The sequence below is a fragment of the Talaromyces stipitatus genome, genomic scaffold (genome assembly GCF_000003125.1).
Source record: "Talaromyces stipitatus ATCC 10500 scf_1105507295527 genomic scaffold, whole genome shotgun sequence".
Classification (NCBI taxonomy): Eukaryota; Fungi; Ascomycota; class Eurotiomycetes; order Eurotiales; family Trichocomaceae; genus Talaromyces; species Talaromyces stipitatus.
Genome location: NW_002990114.1, coordinates 2,352,078 through 2,378,163, shown reverse-complemented (window position 1 = coordinate 2,378,163; position 26,086 = coordinate 2,352,078). Strand labels below are relative to the sequence as shown.

General features: G+C 45.7%; 9 protein-coding genes across 9 annotated transcripts, besides 1 other annotated feature; 4 read left to right on the top strand and 5 right to left on the bottom strand.

Annotated features, from left to right (window-relative positions):
* Nucleotides 1–350: 350 nt before the first annotated feature.
* On the top strand, nt 351–2,234 carry TSTA_089200 (C6 transcription factor, putative; the record flags this gene model as incomplete). The annotated part of the gene is made up of 4 exons (XM_002478602.1): nt 351–502; nt 556–1,383; nt 1,437–1,637; nt 1,703–2,234. The coding sequence occupies 4 exons, from the start codon at nt 351–353 to the stop codon at nt 2,232–2,234; spliced, it is 1,713 nt and encodes a 570-aa protein (XP_002478647.1).
* A 128-nt stretch (nt 2,235–2,362) lies between these two features.
* TSTA_089190 (phenylacetyl-CoA ligase, putative) lies at nt 2,363–4,152 on the bottom strand (the record flags this gene model as incomplete). The annotated part of the gene is made up of 3 exons (XM_002478601.1): nt 2,363–3,315; nt 3,363–3,998; nt 4,053–4,152. 3 exons carry the CDS (start codon nt 4,150–4,152, stop codon nt 2,363–2,365), a joined length of 1,689 nt encoding a protein of 562 aa, XP_002478646.1.
* Nucleotides 4,153–5,835: 1,683 nt separating this feature from the next.
* TSTA_089180 (DNA replication licensing factor MCM7) lies at nt 5,836–8,439 on the bottom strand (the record flags this gene model as incomplete). Its single annotated transcript, XM_002478600.1, has 4 exons — nt 5,836–5,913; nt 5,973–7,890; nt 7,945–8,075; nt 8,143–8,439. 4 exons carry the CDS (start codon nt 8,437–8,439, stop codon nt 5,836–5,838), a joined length of 2,424 nt encoding a protein of 807 aa, XP_002478645.1.
* Nucleotides 8,440–8,920: 481 nt separating this feature from the next.
* TSTA_089170 (peroxisome biosynthesis protein (PAS1/Peroxin-1), putative) lies at nt 8,921–12,747 on the top strand (the record flags this gene model as incomplete). Its single annotated transcript, XM_002478599.1, has 4 exons — nt 8,921–9,034; nt 9,092–9,322; nt 9,372–9,450; nt 9,503–12,747. The coding sequence occupies 4 exons, from the start codon at nt 8,921–8,923 to the stop codon at nt 12,745–12,747; spliced, it is 3,669 nt and encodes a 1,222-aa protein (XP_002478644.1).
* A 6,059-nt stretch (nt 12,748–18,806) lies between these two features.
* TSTA_089160 (uncharacterized protein) lies at nt 18,807–19,554 on the top strand (the record flags this gene model as incomplete). The annotated part of the gene is made up of 3 exons (XM_002478598.1): nt 18,807–19,086; nt 19,141–19,346; nt 19,417–19,554. The coding sequence occupies 3 exons, from the start codon at nt 18,807–18,809 to the stop codon at nt 19,552–19,554; spliced, it is 624 nt and encodes a 207-aa protein (XP_002478643.1).
* A 390-nt stretch (nt 19,555–19,944) lies between these two features.
* TSTA_089150 (uncharacterized protein) lies at nt 19,945–20,422 on the top strand (the record flags this gene model as incomplete). Its single annotated transcript, XM_002478597.1, has 2 exons — nt 19,945–19,987; nt 20,028–20,422. 2 exons carry the CDS (start codon nt 19,945–19,947, stop codon nt 20,420–20,422), a joined length of 438 nt encoding a protein of 145 aa, XP_002478642.1.
* A 28-nt stretch (nt 20,423–20,450) lies between these two features.
* On the bottom strand, nt 20,451–21,002 carry TSTA_089140 (uncharacterized protein; the record flags this gene model as incomplete). Its single annotated transcript, XM_002478596.1, has 2 exons — nt 20,451–20,807; nt 20,874–21,002. The coding sequence occupies 2 exons, from the start codon at nt 21,000–21,002 to the stop codon at nt 20,451–20,453; spliced, it is 486 nt and encodes a 161-aa protein (XP_002478641.1).
* Nucleotides 21,003–23,302: 2,300 nt separating this feature from the next.
* TSTA_089130 (uncharacterized protein) lies at nt 23,303–24,135 on the bottom strand (the record flags this gene model as incomplete). Its single annotated transcript, XM_002478595.1, has 3 exons — nt 23,303–23,732; nt 23,762–23,943; nt 24,004–24,135. The coding sequence occupies 3 exons, from the start codon at nt 24,133–24,135 to the stop codon at nt 23,303–23,305; spliced, it is 744 nt and encodes a 247-aa protein (XP_002478640.1).
* Nucleotides 24,136–24,436: 301 nt separating this feature from the next.
* On the bottom strand, nt 24,437–24,813 carry TSTA_089120 (uncharacterized protein; the record flags this gene model as incomplete). The annotated part of the gene is made up of 3 exons (XM_002478594.1): nt 24,437–24,511; nt 24,582–24,644; nt 24,718–24,813. The coding sequence occupies 3 exons, from the start codon at nt 24,811–24,813 to the stop codon at nt 24,437–24,439; spliced, it is 234 nt and encodes a 77-aa protein (XP_002478639.1).
* A 276-nt stretch (nt 24,814–25,089) lies between these two features.
* Nucleotides 25,090–25,110: a microsatellite.
* Nucleotides 25,111–26,086: the final 976 nt, after the last annotated feature.

Sequence of the window (26,086 nt, the reverse complement as noted above, 5' to 3'; positions counted from 1 at the left end):
AGTTTTCGTTATCGCCTTCCGATAAGCTTGGCGCAGGTCCTTCCGTATAAGGATTAGCGCCTGTCGTTCCCCTCACGATAATCGCAGAAAGGATTTCAGAACATCCCTCGTTCATCTGTGAGACATGGGGAAGTAAGATAAGTTCTATCATGATCCAGACGGGGTCCCTAGCGCGCGATTCTTACCTAATTTAGTCGTGGATGGGTAATCGCTTCTTGATCTTTTCCATACCAACAGCCGAAACCTGCAAAACTCACGCCGAGAGGGTATATGCAGGTATCAGTTGAGCGATCAGGACCCCTTCATCTCATGACACATTAGCAGCGGTCATAATATTTATATTATAACACATGGCGGCTTCACCTACCCCGTCAGACATCTCACTGACAGGATTGTCGCCAACCCGAATCGAGTCACCCTTCCGGGTCAGAGGAAGCTGGAGCCGGTCGGGATGCGTAACTTGTAAGAAGAGAAGGAAGAAGTGTGATGAACAGAAGCCAAAGTGAGTATCAATTTTTCTTTGAAGAATGCATTAGGAACTAAGAGACAAAGCAGATGTGGAAATTGTATCAGGTTAGGACGTGATTGTGAGGGCTATGCCAACCTATGGATCACGCCTATGAGCACTACCACATCTACATTCAAACAGCAGAAGGTCTCAAAAACAAAACGCAGGAAACTGTCAAATGTTTGTCAGAATGAGAGTATTCCGTGGTCACCCTCTTCGGAGTCATATCAAACAAGTAGCCCAAGTGAAAAGGGCTACTGTGCAACCGGCCCGCTTACTCCAGAATCGATCGTCACAGTTGATGTGTCGGAGACTCAAGAAAGTGCAGACACCTCTAGAGCCATGACTCTTTGTTCTGATCATGGGAAAACATTCGGGAATAGCATTGCTTATGCGCTCCCATTATTCCGTCCCACAGAATCATTCTACATACAATACCACGTCGAGCGAGGATCCCGACTGGTATCAAACCTGGAAATGAAACGGAACCCCTTGAATGAAGTGCTGATTCCACGAGCATTATCATCACCGCTCCTCTTAAATGCGCTCTGCACTTTATCAGCAGGCCACATGGCAAATTGGGGGTCTTCAAACCGAGACACATTGCGAAAGGCAGAAATGATGTATTACGGCAAAACATTATCTGGTATTCGGAATGCGTTGACAGATTTGTCGCAACAGGTTGTCATGAGTCCGGCTTATATTACTTTGCTTGAAGAATTGCTTGCTACTGTTGCATCGCTATGCAAATATGAAGCTGTCAGAGGTTCGGTTAGATCTTGGAGAGGACATTTGGAAGCATTGCAGAGTCTTGTAAGCTCTTGCGGGGGTTTGATTAATCTCGATCGAGAGATCGCGGATTGGCTGTCAGGCTTGTAAGCTTTAGTTTTCTTATCTCATTCATTTCACTGGCCTAATTATATACTAGGTTGACATATTGGCAATACATGGCCAATCTCATAACACCGAATCTCAAACCACGATTGACGTTCTGTGAAGGTCTGTATACCAGTCCCAAAATAGACATATACTTGGGATGTAGCGAGCAAATGGTGAAAATTTGTTCGCGAATTGCAGATCTTCGCAGGGTGAACGATTTTGCCTTTCTGAGTCAAGAGATTATTGATATGTATGTCTTTCCCCCCTCCCAGGATTTGGAACATGTGGAAGAACTTTAACTGAAAAGTCTTGCAGAAATGAGTACCTCACCAACTGGTCTTGCAGGGAGCAATCTTTCATTATTCCTGAAGGCATCACAGAAGCAGCATTCGAACGACTAGAAATGGTAGCAAACTGTTTCCGCTATGCAGCATTTATATTCTTACATTCGAGTTTGGAGAGACTGGCATGGCCTGCCGTCACTTCCACCAGTCCCGTGCCAGAACTCACAATGTGGGATGAACTACGTTCCGAGATCTCGCACTCAAAATCCGAGGCACTACAAAACATCATGACTCTACTCCATTCCAATCCACCAGATACTCATACGGAATTCTCAGCACTGACTTTCCCATTATTCATCGCTGGATGCGAATGTGAAGGCAGCGAAGACCAATTACCCTCAATTCTCAGCGCACTAAAAACCTTGGAAATCAACTTTGGAATTCAGAATACGAGACGAGCCCAGGAATTGATTGAGCTTTATTGGGGGTCAGAACGGTTAAGGCAGAGAAGGCACTGGTTAGATCTATTGGAGGATATGGATTGGGATTTACTCTTGGTTTGATTCCAACAAGAAGAACAGTCCTCCAAACTGAATATAACGAAATTCCACAAAGCTGTCGCTAGAATAGCTCAATATAATGTACATGAACTGTATCAACAAGAAAGACCAAAAAGTATACGAGGCTGGTCTTATAGCTTAGCCTTCGGCTTCTCAGCTTCCTTCTTAGCTTGCTCCTTGAGCACTCGTCGCAGAATCTTGCCGCTGACACTCTTAGGAATAGTCTCGACAAATCGTACGCCACCTCTCAGGCGTTTATGTTGAGCCACTTTGCTATGCATCCACTTGACAATCTTTTCAGCCTCCTCGGCATCACTGGCACCCGAAGCTTTGCTAACAGCACTTCGAACAACGTATGCTCGCGGAACCTCGGAACCATGTTCGTCGCTGTGCACGCCGATAACGGCGACGTCGTCAATCAACTCGCTATCGACAAGGATACCCTCAAGCTCGGCCGGCGGTACCTGGAAGCCCTTGTACTTGATAAGCTCCTTGACGCGATCCGTAATGTAGAATTTGTGATCTTTATCCTGATAACCGACATCACCAGTCCGAAACCAGCCATCCGCCGTCAGGCAACCTTCTGTCGCTTTCTGATTTTTGTGATATCCCAAGAAGACATTTGGACCACGAACCCAGAGTTCACCTACTTCACCGGCGGCGACTTCCTGAGGCTCCGAGTCGTCTTCTGGAGAAGTCATGTATTTGGCTTCCATGTTCGGGACTAATTGGCCCACAGAACCGATATCTTTGTTCCAGTCTTCCCAAGCTTGAGTATGTGTTGTAGGACTGGTCTCACTCAATCCGTAGCCTTGCTTGATACCGACTTTGATTCTCGCGGATGTAGCTTCGACAAGTTCTCGTGTAAGCGGTGCTGCACCGGAGTTCATCATTCTCAAGCTGGACAGGTCGTATTTATCGACGATGGGGTGTTTGCCCAGCAATAGAATGACTGGAGGCGCCACGTATACAAATGTGATTCTGTAATTCTGCACATGCTTGCAGAATTTTTCTATGTCAAATCTGGGCATCACAAATACGGTCAATCCGGTGAAAAGACTAAAGTGAATCATGGTCGTCAAGCCTAGAAGTGGTCAGAAAATGCTGTTAGGTGGATTTGATGTAACTCACCATAAATATGGAAGAATGGCAAGAATGCCAAAATACGGTCTCCCTGGCCGTCGGCATTGTCATTCCAAGAGAGATATCTCCCTTCGGTGTTCTTGCCCTGCAAAATGTTGGACACCATGTTCCTGTGAGAGAGCATGACACCCTTTGGCAAACCCGTAGTACCAGACGAGTATACCAGATACGCAACATCTTTCTTGGGATCAATCTTTGGCCGACGAAACCTGCTTGTGCCGGATATGTTTCGAATAGATGTGAAATGCTTAACGACACCACTGGGATCTCGCTCGTCGCCAATCAATATAATCCGATCTTCAGGCAGACCCACTTTCTTCGCAGCTTCGCGCGCAATAGGAAGTAAAGGACGCTGGGTTGCAAGAGCCTTTGCTTCAGAGTTACCAAGTTGAAAGGCCAGTTCTTCAACAGTATAGGTTGGGTTTGCAGGAGAAATCACGCCTCCAGTCCAAGCTACGCCGTACATGACAGCTGGGGTGTCGACACAATTTGGCGAGAAGATGGCGAGGACATCGCCTTTTTTCCAGTCCCAAGTTGCTTTGAGACCATGACCAAAGCTCAATGCGGTTTCCCGCAGTTGTGCGAAAGTGTATGACCGTTGAGTGTCGGCGTCAACGAAGAGATCTAACCTGACTGTTAGATACTGACGTATTCACTATTTTAAAATGTCGTGCTTACTCTTGTCATCTGGAAATGCCCGATCTTTGCGTTCAAACAGGAACGACCAGATATCGACATCGGGGATTTCGAAGTCTGGATAAGGCGACTTCACCGGCATCTTTGACGGAGCGAAATATCTTTTTTTATCAGGTCTATTTTGAAAACAGTGTACAAATAAAAGTAAAAAATAAAACCTAGAAGGACAAATGGGTTATATAATAAGTAAGCACTGTTAAGTAGTCTAACTAGGTAGGTCACTAGGCATAGCCCCACAAATCTGGGCAATCCGGGGATATTACCGACGCTGTGATTGGCGGACGTAAGATATGCCGGGGTATTGATAAGAAGATGCCTCGGTTTGACGGCTAACGCTTAGATCTGGCTGTTGTGATTGGTTGAGTGGATCGAGCTCGGTAACTTTTGAAATTCAGCGAATCAGCATTCAATATATCTCCCGTAAATCCGTCATGCGTAGTTATGCATATCATCACTCTTAAGACAGAATAGACTGCATAACATCCGTGCCGTAGAGTATGATGCTTGTGTCGAAAGACGAGTAAAGAAGCACATCTGGAGCGAACATGAGCAAGAATATGCCTCGCGGCGATAGCGTCACGGCCAAAATCGAGATACGTACGAGGATATTGGCCGTGTAGGTTTCAACCCTAACCCTGTGTCAACCTCACCAGCTGAGTTGGATACACTACATAGTACGGAGTAGAAGCTTTTTTTTTAGGGTTTGCGAAAGTCACGTTCTCTCATATTTGGCATCATAGTGGGGGTAAAATGTATGCCGCCCGTGCTTTTTACCCCTCAGACTCTCTCTTTGTCACTTGAAATAAGTTCCTCTTTTTTCTGTTGCTTTGCCATGGGCTTGATGTTATCGTCGGGGTTGACTTTGGGTGCAGGCATGCTGAATTGTCGCTACCCGGCTCATTGTATCGCTGGAAAGTACAAACATTGATGCTCTATCCACTGCGAGACATACACTACATATCCACACATACAATGCGGTCGTGAAGACTAATATTTCCGTCATATATCAGCACATCATCGCTGTTCATGCAAAAGATTTGCCATCTGAGTAATTTTTTCTCTGCTACTTCTGACCAATTTCATCTCATCCTTTAAGCCCTGTCCCTCTTCGTTCATATTCTTCGCATATTCTCATCATGGTAAGCGACGATTTTGATGTTCCATTTGTGGCCTCAGGCCAAAACTTACCTGGCAGCCCCACTAATCAAGCGACCCAATCACCTTTCCGCCTTCCGTTTTTCCTAGGAATAACACTTCCCTTTTGCTCCCATATAAACCATTTGTTTCTCTTCTCTATTGCCTTCGGGCATTTGGTCAATTTGAAACGATACAGAGAAGATTAGCATGGCCCCTGCACTAAGGATGACACGCTCAATCAAAGAGAAGCTACCAGTTTTTTTCTTTTTTTTCTTGCAAGCATATTTGAGGTAGGAGTGTTTTTGCCGAGGGTTAGTGATGGGTTCGATTCCGGCCGCGGACGATGTGAGATCGTTATTTTTTCTTTTTACATTTTTCGTTGCCTTAAATTTCAGGTATAAACTATCAGTACTTGGAAAGACAGCCATGTAGGTTTCGAGCAGTCATTTTCAAATTTGAAACAAACAGAATGCATTACTATCGCATATTACTGTATCTGATCCTTGTAAAACGACCATACGCCTTTCACCATCCAGAAATGACATCGCTTAACCTTCCCCATATACAAAACACATGAATAACCTAGGCTTCAAAGCTCTTGCAAAGACAGAATAAAGAACGCTTTGTCCTATATATCCATATCGTCATCAAAGCCATCAAGTTCCACGAAAAGTAGACGAGTGCCATTACCGGTAATTTGCCATACCTAATTTCCGTTAGCAAATGATGCGTATTGTCATTCAAGCTACTTTCAAGAGTACTCACATCCAGTTCTTGATATTCTTCGATTGTCTTCGTGAGCTGATCCTCCGTGAAGCCCTTGGCAAGAACTCGCTCCCTAACTCTGCGGAGACTGAGCTCTCCTTCTTGTCCGTCCTCAGCCGCAGCAGCGCCACTCTCCCGCATACCACGGATGAGGTTGTAGATCTTGCTGCTAGGTGTCTGGTCTCCCTCTGTGCTCGATTCATTGGAAAGGGACGCCTTGCTAACCTCAACAAGTCGAAGGGCCTCATCGACGTCATCGGTGACCACAGTATCGCTGAAACGCAAACGTGCCAAAGCCTGTGAAAGACGCACCACACCGAGAAGTGTACGAGGACTGACATGCGAGAATTGGCGCTTGCTTCCTTCGTCCTTCTTTTGTTGTTTACGCATACGCACATAGGCACCGACCATGTAGTCCGATACTTCTTTGGGGACTACTGGGCGATAAGTGCGAGCACGCGCCACGAATTGGCGAACTTCATTGGGGCTGAAGACAACACCAGTATCGGAAGTTTCTGGATGTTTGTTATGCATGTGAACGTATGTGACGTGGTTTGCCAACTGCTCGTCGTCATGCCTGGATGGAGTGTCCAGCATAAGGAACATGACGTCAAAACGTGAGAGAAGGGCGGCAGGAAGGTTAATATTTTCCACGGGAGAGATGCGAGGGTTGTAGCGACCATACAGAGGGTTAGCTGCAGCCAAAATAGACGTCCTGGCATTGAGTGTCGTGGTAATGCCGGCTTTGGAAATAGAAATGGTTTGCTGTTCCATAACCTCGTGAATGGCGGTTCGGTCTGAGTCGTCCATCTTGTCAAACTCATCGATACAGCAGATACCGTTATCAGCAAGTACAAGAGCACCACCTTCCAGGACCATCTCATCGGTGACTGGATCTCGCATAACCGCAGCTGTGAGACCGACGCCACTGCTTCCGCGACCAGTGGTGTAGATACCACGAGGGGCGACCTTGCAGATGTAGCGGAGGAGCTGGGATTTGGCCACACCAGGATCACCCATTAAGCAAATGTTGATGTCTCCACGGATATGCATGCCATCGGCCATATCCTTGTTCACACCGCCGATTAACAGAAGCAACAAGGCCTTTTTGACATCAAGATGGCCGTAAATTTCAGGAGCGATAGACTGAGAAAGATATTCGTACAGCTGACCTGAATTCTTGTACTGTTCCATCCTCTTTATTGTTCGGCTGTCCATTATCATACTGTCGTAGGCCTTCTTGTGTTGAGTAACGAATTGCGCTTCCAGATAAGTATCGGTCAATAGACCAGCGCGAATAGCCCTAAAGCCAGTATAAGGTGTGGGAAGGAAGATTCCAGCAATATCGACAACGTCACCGGGGTTCAACTGACGTGTTAGACTGCCATTGCAGTGTACTGTCAGAGTTCTGGGGATATGTCCAACGGGAACCTGATCTGCCATCTCTTGAATCTTGACTTCCTGGAAAGGAACGAATTTGGAGGCTCGTGTAGATAGGAACAGCTGGCCCTTGGAGTTATTGGTAACACACTCCTCAGAAGGGCATTCGGTCATAGGTAAGAATGACTTGGTTGTGATAGGCTGAAACACTTCACTACCGCATCGATCGCAAGTATATGCGTTTATTTTAACAGCTGGCTTGACGTCGGACACTCGGGTCACAATACCACGCACAGTAATCAGGCTACCGAGATGTTCTCCTCGTACATGACGGACGGCCAGTGCTTTTGAGCCTTGTCCGCTGCTCGACTCAGACACAGTCAAAGGTTTGAAGTTCAAGGTGTATCGACGTGTCAATTCGGGAGGAAACAGCGCTTGCGGTGGGCTGGCATCCATCTCGGCTTCAGCAGCCATTCGAACTGTTTCGTTTCGCCTGTCTCGCTGCGACATGATGATATCAAGGACGTCGTCTTTAAAACTGATTATTGGTCAGTAAGCCACCATATATGCTGCATAATTTTTCCAAACTCACGATATCTCTTTTGTTTCTCTAGGCATCACAGCATCGACGGCTTCAGAGAGAACATCGACATAGCGCTTAGTGTTTGATTGAATGGATTCCACCAGCTTCAAATCGGTGTCTTCAGGAAGAGATTTCTCGTACTATGAGGGGTAGCAAAGGTGAGCATCGATCAACATATCAGCGCGCAAAAATTTGGGTGGAAAATACAGTGGCTATGTCATCCAGCTCAATCAAGATATTATTTCTATCCCTGTTTGCGACATCTTGGAGTATCCGCATGTACTTCAGCTTGGGATCACGAGGTGCGCCCCCCTGGGTCTCAACATCATCCATGAAATCATATTCATCCTCAGTACGATCGCCATCAATGCGCAGGCCCTGGATGGCCTCCGTCGCAGCGGCTTCTGATGCTGATTCGAAGCTCTTGAAGCCCTTCAAGAAGTCCTTGAAGGCCTCCCGTTGAGCGGCGTAGTCAACCGGGGCAGGATATTGAAGGAGAGCCATATTGGCGCTGGAAAGACGAGAACGTAGATACTCGACTGTTTGCGACCGGATTGTGTGCTGATGAAAGAAATGTGTAGTCCTGTATGGCCTGCATACAAGTGTTTTCGCAGTGTTGTCGAAGAAAGTAAAGGTTGGTGGGCATCGGCGCTAAGCCAAAACTCGCAAAAGTGAAAGAACGCGTCACGCGACACGTGGAACGCGTCCGACATTCTTTAAGTGTCCGCTATACCTTAAACATAATAGTGTACAAGTCACGTGCTCCGGAGCGGATTAACCCTCGGTTCGGCGGTCGGCCTTCCCCATGGCGGCTTCTATTGTGGGCCTTGGAGAAGCTCAAGCCGAGAGACATCGTCGCAAACTCAGTGGACTTTCCGGGGGATTTACAAATCATCATTCATTCTTTCCTTTTGCTTATCTGACCTGCTTATAGGGAGCCTGCTCTTGTAATTTGAAAGCAGGCGCAGATTTGACTTTTTGCGTCATGGCTCCCAGCAGAAAGACCGCCACGACTGCAGAAGTTGCTTTGGTACCCCTCAAGTCGTGTCTCGTGAATTTACCAACTCCAGTCGTTTCACTGCTAGTGAACGCCAACGCAGTAAGAGTGCCATATCGCCATATACCTTAACAACTTGCACTTACAATGCTATCTTAGGCTGCCCAAAATGTCATTGTGGAATTACAGTACCGGCCGTCGAATTCGCAGTCCACCGCTCAGAAGTCAGCGTATTTGGGATGGACGGGAATGCCGAGTAAGCGCAAGCTGGCGCCCGTGGTCAGCAGAGATGGGATCAATTCGAATTCATCTGCGAGAGAGCAGGAGGTCTCATCTATCGAAATTGACACCACCTTCGCTAGGGTATTGGGTTTAGCGGAAGGCCAAAAGGTGGGTAAAAGCCTCTCCGATTCAAGAAGATTGGGCATTGATTTCGCAGGTCGGATTATTCCTACACCTTGACAATCCTATTGCGCAGACCGTCAATATAGAACCTTTGACACCGGCCGACTGGGAGAGTTAGTATAAACCATTGCATCTTTAGAAGATTCCTTCTGACAAGACATTCAGTTATCGAACTACACGCCTCATTTCTAGAGTTGAACTTGCTGCACCAAATCCGAGCCCTTCCCAATCCCGGATATACTAGTCCAGGGTCAACTCCATCGAACCATTTACATCCACTTACGTTGCACCTTTCCCCAACATCTACCGCAAATATAGTTGTCACGTCGCTCACTCCTGCGCCTCCTTCGACATCTCCTTTTGCTAAGATTGCACCCGATGCGGAAGTCATAGTTGCACCAAAAGTTCGCCCGAAATCTGGTAAAGCAAATAGAGGGGAAAATCGAAGCACGACTAGTAACAGTCGCAAGAGTGTTGGTGGGAGAAGTAGCAGCAGCACTGTGCGGCCGAAAACTCGGGCATCCGAATCCGATGAACACGCAGTCTATCTTCGAGGTGTGGACAGGTTACATGTCGAAGACTGGTTTGACGAAGAGAATTCTGGCCATAGCAATGACGGCCTGAAAGTATGGGTTGATCGAAGTGTACTATCATCTCGCGAGCTTCGCGGAAATCAGTGGGTGGCTGTTTCTATCATCCAGCCAGCAGGATTGCAGCCTCCTGTCGACCCGCAGCAACAGTTGCAGCAGAAGGAACAGGAATCGGGTGAGGCTGGACGGCCATCGGCAAAGATTGTGGCCAAGATCCAACCTTGGGATGATGCTCCTGACTCGAAGCACGTTAGTCTCTCGTCACGTCTCTGCGAAGCCCTGAATTGCTCGGGTATCATGGGCGGTATTGTCCGCGTAGAAGCTGCACCCGCTCCGCTAAGCCCGTCGTCTATCAAAACGATCAAAATACACCCTTTTGTCTCAGATATTTTCAAAAAACGGGATGGTCTTAAATTTGGCGGAGAAACAGCTGCCTCTCGAAGCGCACTAGCAGAGCGAATCAAGTTTATATTTGGCAGCACTGGTTCGGATTCTGGCTTCATGTCAGGACCTCTTACGGATGGAATGCTTCTCCCAGCTGTTGATAATCAATTTTCTGCCGGAGCTTTTGACGGCGGTATCTTGCGCTTTGACCCACCTTTGAAAAGTACGGAAGCTTCATCTGTGTCAGGATGGATCTTGGGGTCAGAGTCTAAGTTCACCATTGATGTACAGCCGGATGTCCCCAAACCGGTAGACGCTACATTATCCAGTATACCTACAGACGAGCGGATATCTGTATCGCCACCGGCTATGGTCGGGATCGATTCGCTCATTAACCAAAGCTTAACGAGTTTGTCAAGGGGTTCGTCTATCCTGTTGACCGGAGGTCTCGGATCTGGTAAGACATCGCTGTGCCACTTGCTAGCAGCCCAACTACGAGAAGAACAACTTTGCAATGTGACCTATTTCCCCTGCCGCAAGTTGGTTACGGACGAAACCCGTGTTTCTACCATTAAGGAGACCTTGACCAGACTATTCATGTCTGCATCGTGGTGCGCTCGCCTTGGTGGGACAGCTCTTGTGATCCTTGATGACTTGGACAAACTATGTCCTGTGGAAACGGAACTTCAAGTTGGAGGAGAAAATGGGCGCAGTCGCCAGGTCAGCGAAATCATATGCTCGATTGTTCGCCAGTATTGCACAACAACATCTTCCGTCGTGTTCTTAGGTACCGCACAGTCAAAGGAATCTCTGAACAATATCATCGTCGGTGGCCATGTTGTGCGAGAAATCTTAAGCTTAAAAGCTCCGGATAAGGAGGGCCGACGTAAAGTGTTGGACAAGCTGATGAGTCAAGATAAGGATGATTATGCTCTTAAAGGTCATCACCGCAACGAAAGTGGATCGACGGAGGAGTCATGGCTGGACCCCTCAAATCCTGGAAGCCGGCCAGGTTCGTCTGGAGCAGACGGATTTGTGCTGGCACGAGACTTGGATCTCCTGGATTTAGCGGGCAAAACGGATGGGTACATGCCTGGAGATCTTGTGTTGTTAGTTTCTCGGGCTAGAAACGAAGCTTTGATTCGATCGGTGCAGGATACCAGTGCAGATTCCACAAAGATCGCATTGACGATGGGCGATTTTGAGCGAGCCTTGAAGGGATTTACGCCTGCATCTCTTCGAAACGTCACATTAACATCCTCTTCCACGACCTTTTCTTCCATAGGTGGTCTTCATGCCACCCGCCAAACCCTTCTAGAAACCTTGGAATACCCTACGAAATATGCTCCTATTTTTGCGCAGTGTCCTCTTCGCTTGCGATCAGGTTTGTTGCTGTATGGCTTTCCCGGCTGTGGTAAGACGTTACTTGCTAGTGCAGTGGCTGGTGAGTGTGGCCTGAATTTCATCAGTGTGAAAGGTCCAGAAATTTTGAACAAGTATATCGGAGCAAGTGAGAAAAGCGTCCGTGACCTTTTTGAACGCGCTGAAGCTGCACGACCTTGTATTTTATTTTTCGATGAATTCGATAGTATCGCACCAAAGCGTGGACACGACTCGACTGGTGTTACAGATCGAGTGGTCAATCAGCTGTTGACGCAAATGGATGGTGCCGAGGGCCTTTCTGGCGTGTATGTACTAGCCGCAACATCAAGGCCGGACCTGATTGACCCGGCTCTGCTTCGTCCTGGACGTCTTGACAAGAGTCTTCTGTGCGATATGCCCTCGCATGATGATCGTATTGACATTATTAAAGCCGTGAGCAAGAAACTCAAGCTTAGCCCTGATGTCGAGTCTCGCGTTGGTGAAATTGCTTCTCGGACAGAAGGATATTCTGGAGCTGATATCCAGGCTGTCATCTACAATGCCCATCTTGAGGCAATCCACGATCTTCTAGGTGATCGCTCAATGTCAGCGTCAAATTCAACTACAAAGAAGACAAATGGCACACATGCCAACGGGACAGACGCATCAAGCAAATCGTTTATACAATTCCTCTACTCCGAGCAAGAAGCAGACAAGTCGAACGGCGGCGTCAATGCTAAACTTGAACCCCCAGCAGTGATCGCTGCAAGGTTGGCAGCTCTGAAACAGGCACGGCGCCGTCAGCGACAGGCCGAACATGGTACTCATGCCGATACCGCCGAGGGCCATGAACAACAACGAGCCAATGGTACGGTGGTAGATGATGCTCGTGACGAAGTGATTATTAAATGGGAGCACGTTGAGCGCTCATTATCGACGACTCGGTCTTCCCTCAGTGATCGTGAACGGCGGCGCTTAGAAGCTATTTACCGTGAGTTTGTGGTTGGTCGAAACGGGGAAATGCCGAATGGCGAGGGTGCGAGAGAGGTTGGAGGAAGGACAAGCTTGATGTGATGATCTTTTGAAAGATCCTGTATATATGGACATGCTTTAAAAAATGTACGCGTATTATATGACGATTTGTGTATAGCATTATCTATCATATTAGAAAAAACAGTCCAATTATCTAAAGCATAAATTGTCTTCGTTGTATTGACATGGGTCCCAGCCCTAATCGAAATGCAACAAAGCCATTGGCGAGGCAGATTCGGCTGAGCATGACCACAAGCAAAAATTCACTTAGGAATGTCCATCTTCTAGAATAGATTTTTTTCTGTACTCTTCTAATAATCCAACTTCATTTTGTTTGACTTAAAAGAAACTAATTCCAAACATGGCATGTACAGATGCTGGAGAGTCAAACCCTGACGTTGCTGGATTAGGAGTAGGGACAAACATCTCTTCGACAGTCATGTCAAGAGAGGGCTAACAAGTATATACTTGTTTTAGATTATCCTTTCATTTGTGATTCAAGCCGGAATCTTTTTTTGTGCTGTCCATATGGTCTACTATCATTGATAGGAGCGAGGCGAGCTTCCTGTTTACTTTTAATCCTCCATTCGCCATCTCTGCTAAATCCAAGGGCAAGCCTCGTGATACACATTTCAACCAGGAAAAGAACGAGGCGCTACGTATACCGCTTCAGTTTCAGAAGCTGGACAGATATCTGAGACTATCAGTGATTTGCAGACATTAAACGGTAAGCTCTTCACTCTCCATGTGACTGACGACTAAGTTTGGTTCAAGGGATATCGTTGCTTATTGGAGTTATGGCTCAGCATTGCAGTTTGAGTCTCTATCATTATCACACTATCTATGACATCGTAGACTTGACCGGTATGTTCTCCAGTGAGGATACGGCTTCAAGTAGAGATTACAGACAGCTCTTTTCCCAGCATTTCACTCTGAGCTGCTCTAATAAATGTGATTGGAAACAAAAATGCGTACATCGCCGATCGCGCTGTTTTGGTCGCATTCTACATCTCTCTATATCTAATTCCCGTCATTATGTTTGGAATCAAATTAGGAGCGTAGAACGACAATACAGCTGAGCAATGCTACTATGCGGATTGGATTTCGGCGCCCAACAGACCTATTTTATCTCGCAATAACCTGTTACTATTTCCTTGTCAGTATGTTGTCCTGGGCATATTTCGTATTAAAGATACATCCACAGCTACGCCGATTTCGAGAGATTTTATGTATTAGCGGGTCCTGAGAACAACACGGATAAAAGATCGTTACTTAGACTTGTATCTGGAGTACTTTTCGGATGTTGTAAACTCAATACAGGCAGAAAATTTAAGTTTGAAGGAACCGGTCTCTTCTATCTCCTCTATTATACGGCGTTATCGACAATACGACCGACAATACTCCTGGTTCATGTTAACACATGTTGACCATAAGTTCACGGTTCTAATATCAGCAATGGACAGTAACCACTACATATCCATATGATCTTTGTCTTGCGGGCAGCAATTGAGCACCGCCTAAAGGATGATTCGGAAAATTATTGGGGATTCGGCTAGGTTGCAGCTCTGGTGTTGTTGGCATAATCGGTTCTTCAGGGGCTTCGAGCTATCTTTGGTATGGATCCCCGTAGTGCTTTAAGTGGCGTGTACTCTCACTGATACTTACTTAATAGACTATCGTAAAGCATTGAAAGAGAAATCGTTGAGTACCCTGCCTGTTAGGAGACTTAACATTTGAGGGTCGCTCTATAATTAGGTTGCAAGATGGCCCTTCACTGGGAATGCGTTATGGTGAATGCACTGGGCTTGGTTCGGTCGGTCGTTGAGAGGCGCAAAAGCAGGGAAATGGAAGAATCTTGGTTGAAAACTTGAAGCCTTGGCTGGATTCAACCATATGAGTCGGCACTATTACTTGGCTACTGTCTAAGACGAGCAAATTTGACTTCCCATAATGGAGCCTGTTTTCAAATAGATCGTCGTCAAACTGTCTTTCGACAGACCTCACCTAGGTAGGCATCAACTCACAGGAGGGCAAGAGGTTGACATTTTATGATTGAAATTCTATTTTCAAACAAGATGCGTACCAGGAGAAGGGTTGGAGTTGTAGAGTTTTCTTAATTTCATTGACTATCATATATATGTCACAATCCGATACCATGTTGTATAGTCCAGGTGTTGAATGTTATCTGATTAGTAGTCTAATACGTATGGTATATTGACTAGCGTAGTTGACTGGCGTCCACCGCAGCCTGCATCACAAACACATATGGTTGATCGAAACAAACATCCCAATCCATTCTTCCCGAAGCCCAATACCTCTCAATAACCTCTTTTCAGTCAGCGTTACATATGTGCAAATAGATCGACTCATCTCTGACAAGCGATTTCAACACAAATGTACGCATCTCTGTGCCACTATGCACAGCCTCCACCCCAAGCACTACTAGCGGCCAAAGTAGGAAGGTTTTCAGCTTGGAGACGGTAGAGCCTCGTTAAGAAGTGTCTGCAACAGACTCGTGCATGTGTTACAGGTTTCTCGGAGGAAATGAGTATGAGGGAGAACTGAAAGGCTCCGCAGAGAAATTACGCAATACAAAGCAACAGTAGCTTGGTATATGCTACCTATGAGTATCTAGTCTTTGTATGAGCATGGTTTAGACTCAGCCCACTGTTCTGGTAAGAATGTTTGGATGCGGCCTAAAATCTCGAATGCCTCCGCTCTAAAGTCGTCAGCGACATCTGGCGAATGTTGTCTCGATACCCGCAGATGAATTTATGATTTCATGAAATATGTGTGATGGTGAAGGAGCCGTCCTGGTAGATTGATAGAACGAAATCGAGTCCATCAAGGAGCGAAGGGGACATGACTAGGTCTGGTGCAGGCGAGTATGTGTCTCCGATGACGGCAAGGCTGTACAACGGTCAATTTCCGGTACAAAATATTGTCAATTTCGCGTACTATACAAAGCAGAGAAGCAGCGGTTGTGTACCAGTTGACCCGGCTAATGCACGAATGCCGCCACGTAGTATAATTATCTCCTGGACGCCTCGGAGGTGAAGTCGCCAATGGGGGGAGACGCCATGCTGGTTCTTATAGGTTCATGAGTGATTTATTATAATAAATACAAATAAGCGGTTATAATAGAGCCGAGCCGACTTCCAGCAATCACAAAATTGCTGGAGCATTTATGACTCGTATTGATCTCATTGCTGAGGGACAGAAGAACTAGGCCACGGTAGTGAGAGAAAATCTTGGCCAAAGAATTACTCCTAACTTCAACGCCGTTCGTGTCATCTCTTATTTGATTCATTAGATGAGCAGTGGCTATGCAGACGATGCTTAGCCGTAAGTAGTCGGGATATGCAAGACACTTTGAAAAATTTGGAAGGGGGGGTAGGGAAATCCGAAAGATGGTCTTTTGGGGCCAAGTTCGGTCATAAGCAGATAAATTGGGTACATGCATGTATTGTCTTTTCCGATTTGTGTCAGCCAAGTGTATCTTGTCAAGCTATCTAGACCATCTGCCTGGTTTTCCCTGGCCTTACAGTATTCGCAAGCTTGAATTAGTATATGAACTTCGGTCTTTAGCTCAAACGACGGACTGACTACATCTCCACTGAAAATAGATAACTCCAGATCTTTTGCACCGGTACTGGACTACTGACTGGACTCTTTGTGGTTCGGATCATGGTTCAAAGATTACTTCATAGACTTCGAAGACTTTCTCGTCCGAGATTTCACCTTACCAAGCGCAAGCCATTTCAATCTGTTTGGTTCTTTCTTGCTGTAGCCAGGACAGATAGTCCCTGATGAAACGCACCGCCTACCTGCAGTAAGCGTAAAGTCACAGACCAGACGACGTCTGAGACATTCCCAGCAGTGGCGCTTTCGTCCGCTTTCCATCATACGCGATGCGCGACGGAGATTTTCCGCTGTTTTTGGAAAATCCTACTTGATTTGAAAGGGGGATAGGATTGTCATACCAAAATGCTTTATAAACGCTATCTTAACACCACGAAGGGTTCAGCGTTTTCGACTAAGAATTGTGTTGACATCACATCCATGGGGCTGTGTTCGGTCAATCCTGTTGCTAATTGGATAAGGTATGTTCGATAGATTGATTTTTCGCACAGCGAGGCTTGACATAATCCACTATTACAGCCCTTTGTACCGTACTATGTAGAAAGTCACTGCGTAGTATTTTTTGGATAGGAGTGTAGTTGAGAAAAACGCCCTCTGATGTTCTTGTTGGGTGGGTCCGGTCCGCAATGCATACCCGATCGGGACAATATGGTTGCCAATATAGAGCCATTTATGAGGATAGGCCCATATAGCACAAAATTTTTGTCATTGATTGGTCCTTACTTCAGTCCCTGAATTGTATGTTCGTAGAAACGCACTCCGAGTGTAGAATCAGAAAGAGAACTCGCCAATTTTGTATAGATAGAAGTTATATTAAGCCTTGTCAGCTCTTCTATCAAAAAGGTAATCTATGCGAGTACTGTGTGGCTGAGTTTGAGACTGTAAGGTATATAAAGGGTTCGATACAATGCATTATCCTTCATCTTAAATTCTACAGAACAAAATATTGAATAGTTTTCCTTATACTCAAGTCTGCAGACGCCTATACTCTCTATATACTCGTGAGTTACCTTAACAGGTTCCCAAAATTCTTGTACTCATTCTGCTTCTTACAGGTCTCAAGCTCCATACATACCCCCATCAGGCCAGACCCCATCAACTCCTCTACCAACAACAAAATGTGCATCGCCCTAGGATTACTCGCCAGCAAAAGCGGAAAAGGTGGCTCGAAGGGACAGCCGCCACGTGTTGTTCGTCAAGGAGGCCAGTAACGAATGGATATTGACCCTTATTACATTCTCCTGCCGTCGGGGCTTTTCCAAAGGCCTTCCAAACTATCAGAATCGTTCCTTCGAGTCCTTAAACGTGTTGCTAAAAGCTATTACCATTATCGAAAATGTGGTAGAGGAAGGGTGTTAGATATGAATAATAGAAGGACATTTTGGACTTATTGAACAACTGAATGATCATTGTCAACATGTTACTTCCTACTTTGACACTTATACATCATGTACTATGCTGCATTATGCTTCGATTTTCGGTACTGTTGGGCCAGGATGTATTGTCAAATAAGAACCATGTTATCCTAATTGTAGTTCATCCGCTTTCTGCCAGTCTAGTAAAACTCTTTGACTTATCCAAACTAAGATGACAAAGGGCCTTTATTACGCAGTATGGAATATGCTGAGAGGCCATGGATGACTGGGCCTAGGTGGTAAATTATACGTCGAAGAGTCGTTGCTCGTCGTTATTCAAAAACTATACGTCTACAAGGCGTCAGCTTGGAAAGATGTCAAAGTAAAATAATGCCTCATTGGTATAACTATAAACCTAGGAATTTCGCATATCACTTAGTACTAAAGCTAAGATCGACCTCCTTGGCTTTGATACTTGGTATTGAGGCCATCCACGGCCAGCTAGGGCTATACAAGGGATCCACTTTTCGGGCAACCAGCGCCGGAAAGTGGATCTCTCAACTCTTTACAATCATATTTTCCTGTCCGGGTAAAATTCTTGATATCCCATCGTTGGAGCTAATGCTGCTTGATCCACGCCCTCTTCAACCTTGAAAATAGTATTTGTGCGTTTCGGTATCAAAAGCAAGACGTGCTTATGTTTGTGGAGTTGATCCTCTTCTCAGAAATAAGCCCATGCTATCTTAATGCCCAAGCTGGAGACGAACAATGAGAACTTTGGAAAGATATGAGAGTATTCCCTCGCCCCCGAGGGGTGCAAACTTTGATATATCTTACAACCATTACATATCTAGCTAGCTATCCCCCTTGCTCTCCGGAGTCAGTCATCAATATTAGGAATTCCACACCAGATTGATCGCGCTCGTAGGCTTGCTTCGTGTTATAGCCTTGCTTACGTATCCCGTGTTTCGTGGTCCAGGACGTAGCTAAACCAACAATTACCTTTTATCTCAAACTTTGGGGTTATGGGGGAAAAAAGGAGGAAAATGGTCCTTCCAGAGAAGATTCTGAGCCCCGTTCTTGGTGTGACGTCTGAAGCCATCCATGCCGCAGGCGAGCGCTTATTATCGCGTAGACAAGCCGCTTCTTTCGCATCTCCAGACGAGTTATACACCACAGATTGTAGTGGCTGGCAATGGCATTGATCAAGTCCAATCTAATGAAGTGATCAATCACATTGAACAGCAACATGACGGCGACACAATCAAAGTCGAACGCGGCCCCGAGTTCAACTATGCGAATAACCTGAATCAGGACGAGGTAATCCGGGAGCTCGACGAGATCATAGATAGCGCCCGCCTAGCACCCACGGAAGAGACAAAAGGTACCTCTACAACTGTCGAGGAGTTAGTAGATGTCAAAATCAACAAATGAGAAGCCATTATCCGTGATCTGACTGCCTGGGCTGGACAACCACCAGTGCAGCCAATTCCACGTCTCCCATGCCCATTTATTATTCCTCAACGACGGCCCAGAAAGCGTGGACGCGGATTTGTGCGTGCATGTGCACCTGTTCTCGCGGATTGCGGTGTTAGTGAGGGCTTGTTTTTGCAACTGCTAGAGGATTACGATCGTGTTAACGAGGTATGAAGCCAATGACTCCTTCGCAGATCCTTGATGTTTGAAATACTTCATATACTGACAAATAATACAGGCCTCGCACTGGATCGAAGTATTCTACATCGCCGGTAGTGTGTTATCCTTAGTTCCCAACCTCGCGGCACAAATCACCAGTGCCGTGGTACAAGTAGTGGCTGACAGAGCTCGAGAACTACAGAAGCGCCACCGCTAAAACTCCTTTCTTGACCGTGTCAATAAGAAAATCTTGATGCTGAGGGGCTTATATGCTATGGTGACCGCATTCAAGGATCAGGTTCCTGGACATGAGCAGCAGCAGGGACTACTAAGCGGGCTGTCCGTTTGCTTGGACAGAATCTTTTCGCAAGTGAACGACGGGATATTGATCAAACAATTGAGATATTTAATAATCCGGATCCAGGCATCTCCAAATTAAAAAAACGGATTGAATGACATTAGGCTTGTGAGAGGAAAGACTCAAGGGGAGGTTGAATTTTCTGATACTGCGGCATTGGTATATCCTGATCTGAATCAGGTAGCCTTGGAGAAGGCGAAGAGTCAGCAGGAATACCCGAGAGATTGAGAAGTGCTGGGGAATGATTCAATGATTACAGTGACCGAAGGGCAGGCACACGCTTTCTACGTACGTTCGTTGTCCTTGTTCCCTGACAAACAAGTACTGATCAGTCAAATACGAAGCGAATCGCTCTGGATCATCTTTAGTCGTACCTTCCGATCAATGGAAACTCCTCAGATCTCGCCTCAACAATCCTAATCACCCTGCAAACAGCGGATCATTGATCATACCGATTCCGGGCATCGATAAAATGATGGTTACGACCCAGCAACAAGTCCAGGCTGGTATCAAGCATTTTGAAAAGGGAAAATCTTCCCCGAGAGAAGAACCAACAAATGGACAAGTACCAGATCTTATGAGTAGAAGGATTATTAAGAAAGTGTTGCAGGAAGGTGTGCTGTATTTGCTGGCTGTTAATCTGCCCAGTGACGATGAGGTTCAGGAATCTGTTACTCAGCTTGAGCATATCATTGCAGGGGTTGAGACTACTGTCTTTTCTCAATAGATCTGACAGAGGTACAAAATTGATGGATTCAATAATGCTTCCAAATCCCTCTTGACCCAATCTCACCTACATGACCATCCGGATCCTCAAAATAGACACTTTTCCCACCAAGCTCCCAATCCATCGTACCCAACACACGGACACCACGGTTCTGGAAATGCTTATGCCATTCCTCTACATCCTGGGGGGATTTGACCGCAAAGCAGAAATGTTGATTTAGACTATTGCGGCGTTGTACTTCGTTGAGAATGTTAGAATCTTTCGGACCATGACTGGGGATAATGCCGTGAGATTTTTCGGTATTTATTGTGATGTCCTCCTGTGTTGATCCTAGCTTGAAGAGGAGTAGAGTTGTAGAACCGAGGTTGAATGCGGTTACTCGGGGCTGGTTATTTTGTTAGACTGAGGAGTACCCTGACAATTCCGGGGAACTGAGTGAGATTGATCATACACTATTCAGAAAGGGCTCCATATTTAAAGCCGATTTGTAAAAATTAGTCGACGCCTCTATGTCGCGGACGTAGAGACATGTTTCGAGGATGTGTGATATAGGCGGTGGGGAAGAAGCGGAAGTAGACATGTTCATGAACGTTATTATGCGTCGGTTTGAATTGCAGGTCCAATAACGAGCAGGCAATCTACTTGATCGTAAGAAGAGCATTTTAGCAACGGGATTTATTGAAGATATACAATTGGTGTTGTCTGGTGTTGTCTCGTGATGTCTCGTGATATGACTAATTGTATGTGTCTAGAACAGTGTTGTGATGACGTAAGGACAAATCAGAGCCTCCAGCAACCGAGTCGACAAGCTTCGTTCCATTTAGGCACTCTCCCTCATCTTTCTCTCTTCACTTTGACTTCGTCCTCTATTTCATCGCTTCATACCTGTTTTTCATTCATGGTATTGCTCCCACCACCGAGTATATTGATCCGCGTCACTTACCTCTATTACCAAAAATAGAGGAGCTTTTGATCACTAATTTAGCATCTTTATTTAAACAGGTTCGTAAACGAGACCAGGGTTGTGTTTATCACCCAATCCCGTGGTGAGAAATGCTTTGAAGGGGCTCATATTTATCCTTTCTCAATGAGCAAACACCTTGAAAGTCCACGTTCAAGTTCTATGGCCAATACAGTAGATCTTGCTACAACGAACAGAAGGGCCCTCAGGGCCAAGGTGAATATATCCAGAAGTGAGTTCAATCTAGACATGAGGGCCGCCTCCAATACATTAATACAATGTAGTATTAACAAATCGGAAGATTTTCAATTCCACATTAAGATCATCCAAGCTGATATTAGTGGAAATATGGAGCAGCCTTCCTTTCGTTATAGCCAGGTTCGCCAGACTCTACTATGCTCGCGATGTTCTATTCTGATGCGGATGTCACTTCATAGCAAGGAATACTATTCGATGACAAGAACAGAGAAGGTGGACAACCTAACAACTATAGCTTTAACTCCTCATAAAGCATGGGATTCATGTCAATTGCACTTCTGCCTATTGACACTAGTCCTGATAAGACCTCAATGCGAGTCGCGCAGCCTACATAACAAATTCTCGAAGATTTACTAGCTTTAAATGAAAAAAAAAAAAAAGAACGGCACGGTATGCTCCTCGTCAGCCGCGGCCATAGCAAGCATTATCAAGGCTTACAGATTTCACTATGGTCTAGTCAGTGAATGCGAAGGAAAAAAAATAGCATCCTCAAATAACCGAAATGGAATCTAACTTTCAGTGCAGCGACGAATCGTCATATCTGTGATTCATTGCGTGGGGACAAGTTCTCTCGTTCACCTCTTCAACTTACTATCGCCCCGACCCTATCGTGCAACGCCAAGCTCTTCGACTTCTTCGTCTCAATTTGACGTCTACGCATATCAGCCCGATAACTTCAGGAGAATTTATAATGATAATGATAAGAAAATTGTTCTTTGGTATCGATTTGGCGACGCTCACAGATGATAACAATGACTGGGAAAGAGACATAAGTGGCAGAATGTGTGCTTCTAGAGTACCATTTGTGAAGCGCACCATAGAAACCCCTTCATCGTGTTGAGAAGAAGAATAAAAATCAAAGATCTTACAAATCCTTATCCGAGCCCATGGCGTTGTCACCTGGCGTCGTTCGCTACCTGGTAAGTGTTTTCAATTCCCTATAGTAACTCACCTCTCAAGGACATTCAAATATATCACAGAGTCAAGGAGCGTTGAAATAGTCAGCCCTTACACAGCTACACCGGCAGGACTATTAGCGCGGAAACCAGTTGCAGCTCTGTCGACAGTATAGATGGCCTGCCTGCACAGTTCCCTTCGCACCAGGAAGTCGTTTCTGATACTGTCCAGCAGCAGTACCAAGACCCGGCGTTAAGTGCTGGGCTGGAAGACTGGGCGTTCCAAGGGGTTGACATGGCATTATTTGAGAGTTTGACGAGGGGAGTTGATAATGGAATTGGCTCAGGAACAGGGAAAAGCAACTTTTGAATACAACAGTTTCAAGTTACACCACTACATGGAAAGTGTGCCAATTTAAATAATTCAGGTGGGCTACATTCGGACGTGAGGTTCGTGGCTTCGCGAGGAAAGATACCCTGGATAGTGGGACAAGTACCGACTCTCATTATCCGTGGAGAAATATGAGCTACCGTCAATATTCATCATATACGAGCCATCACCACATAGCCTCTAATCACGCCAGTTTTAGCCTACCAGTCAAAGAGTTTTCCCGGGGTTTTCAATCTTCCCATCGTCATACTCCACTTGTTTAATTCAGCCTCTTTCTCTCGTAAGAATCCCGTACAACCTGCGACAGTATGCCCGGAAAGGTCCTCCAAGTAGATATTTTCTTTCGAATAACCGACATTGATTAGCATGCGCTCTTACTCCTCTTTTGTCATGAGATTCGCGTAAGGGATCCCTGCAGCCAGACACATTAAACGCAGACGAATCTTTTTCCAGAAATGTATATGAGATGGTCTGAGGTGGTAAACAGTATCCAGACCCGGCAGCCATGTATGTTCCTTTGCATTCGGTGGAGCAGTATATGGATTCAACTCTGCGCAAAAGATGGCTTCCTTGAGTGCGTGATCCCAGGAAGCGGGCTGACCAGCATCCGTCGCAAAGACCTGTACATTTGGCGTCCACCCTGTAGGAGACGTAGGCTTGCTATTGGGAGGTGTTTCGAGACGATTTCGGGCAACATCTACTTGAGCTGGTGTGATTTTGATTCCCACGTATGAGTCAAAGAGGGAAATTGGTGTTTGTTTCTCGTCGTATTTGAAATAGGTATTTGTCGACCGGTGAAGCTTCCTGTCAAGTACAATAATTGATCGCCGCACCCAAGTCCGACGTCGACTAGTTTGAAGGTCGCATGCCGCCCTTGCTCCAGCTTCGATTGGACTTCCGTTGAGTCAAGTAGTGTGCCTGCATCCACCGGGCTCTTGTCCTCATTTAGCAGCCCGGCTGCAATCAGGACTTGTTCGAGAAGAGCTTCACATGCATCGGGAAATGACTTTGCATCCTGGAAACGAAATCAGGGGTGCTCACACTTAAGAATAGCTGGTTATTACATTCTATGTACCTTCCAGTAGCCCATATTCATCCACATGTGCTCTGGGGGCAGGGTCACATTGGTGGAAGCATGATCCAAGGCGTATATGTCCTCATGACCTCCAACCATTGACTTGAACGCGCGTCTGATGGAATCAAGCATGATGAATCTATAGATCCAACTGTAAATATAGAACATCGTACAAGCATAGATCTCGGGTTCGAAGTAGAGTAAGAAAGAAGAAAGTAGCAATTCGGTACCTAAATACAGCGAGCTCACGACTAGGAGAGCTTTCTGTTGCACAACAAAGAAAGAAAAACAAATTCCCGGCCTATTTAGAACAACTTTATATCGCCAGTATACTTTCTTTCATAGTCCTTAGCGTAGTTGTACAAATTCATTGTTGTTTTCTTTGTTATACAACTGCCCGCCTACATCTTTTCCGAACAACACCTCGGATACATCACGACGCAGACGTCTTGGATAAAGTCGTCGGATTATGCGCAACTCGATCGCCGTGCTGATCTATGAAGATAACCTGCATCCATTACCCTCTATTAGCACCTTTGCTTAGAAGACTGATAAAAGGAAAGAAGAGACTTAAATACCTTGGGCGGATTGGCTACTTCTTCCTGTCGAGCTTCGTGTTCATCCATGACGATTTTCTGGACCTTTGTTATTGAACAAATTAGTAATAAGTTCTCATATGGAGTTAAAAGCATATGAGAAGAATAGGGTATGTACCTCTCCCTCTCGGACACCGCCACGATATCGTGTCCAGACATGGTCGCCTTCATGGATTTCTTCGTCTTTTCTGTCTTTGACTCGTTCGACAGACATTTTGGTGTGTTTCTTGATGTAGATTGTGTTGTATATATATACAAGGCAGATATGTACAGAATCTGTATCGATATTTATTCCGCCAAGTCAGGCTTATATATGGCGAGTGATGTCGATTGACATCATGGTGATGCATGCTGATTCATTGTTTGGTAAACCTGGTCCAGTACCTTTTCATAAGAAGAGTTTCCCAATATGATAAATACTAATAGTTATTAATCCATGTATAGAAGTAATTGTTGAGAGTCATCGTATGTCGCAGTAAATGCATCCGCTTAGGGCTAGGGCTAGGGCTAGCCTGGGTCATGAGGTTGCCGTGTTGTATCGTTGTTGTATCAGTAATGCGGTGCACCATGCACTCTGCACCTTGAACAATATCCCAGTATTGGCGACCGGCGAATACTATTGCTCCGAGATTATTGTATGTGTCAATTGCAGAAAGGGGCCTCAATGTGATCTTCAATGATCATCAGACACCATCTGCAGAGAGTGTGATTGTCGGTTATATCAATGTCCATAGTAATGTCTCGGGTTGTTTGAGAGCACGTACTGTGTATGTACTATGTACTAACTATTTGGACTAACTAAGTTGCCAGTTGTCGCATAAGGTGGTGTGTAAGCTGCATGTCGTTGTACACCGGTTGAGGCCAAGTTACTCTTGTATTGTGAAATAGTCCGACCGGATGTCGTTATGATCTGGTCGGTAATCTGTGTAGCAGTCATTATTATTCGTTCTTATGGAACAGTAGTCTCGTTAAATATGTCCAAACAGTAGCAACATATCGAAGCTTATCGATCGCGATAAGAAGTGATAAGCATGTGGCTGTATGGACTCTGATTGGCCAGATAGCGGTTCTGGCCGTTGCAACTGTTACATCTTACAAGCTGCTACGTACGTTAAATACCGTTACCGTACAGTCTCTATACACAGTTTGTATGCGTAATCTAAATACAAATTACTATCGGGGTCCTGTTGAGTCAGTGTGTCTTGGGTATGATGGTAATCTGATTGTAACGATAATATCAAACACCCCTTACAGCTCGGAATGAGGCCCCAAGTTACTCATTGTCCAATGTTTCATGTTTCAGGGTCGTCTATTTTCACCAGATGACTAACCAAATAGACTTGCTAAGATGCTAGATGTAACTCTATCAGAACCTAGCTCTGTCTGTAGCCACTCCTGGCTTGAATAGGTGTCAACCACGCGGCAAGCCTTGGCATGTTTCTGGCAGTGGCATAGTAGTAGATGTAACTGTCTCAAGCTGTTATACT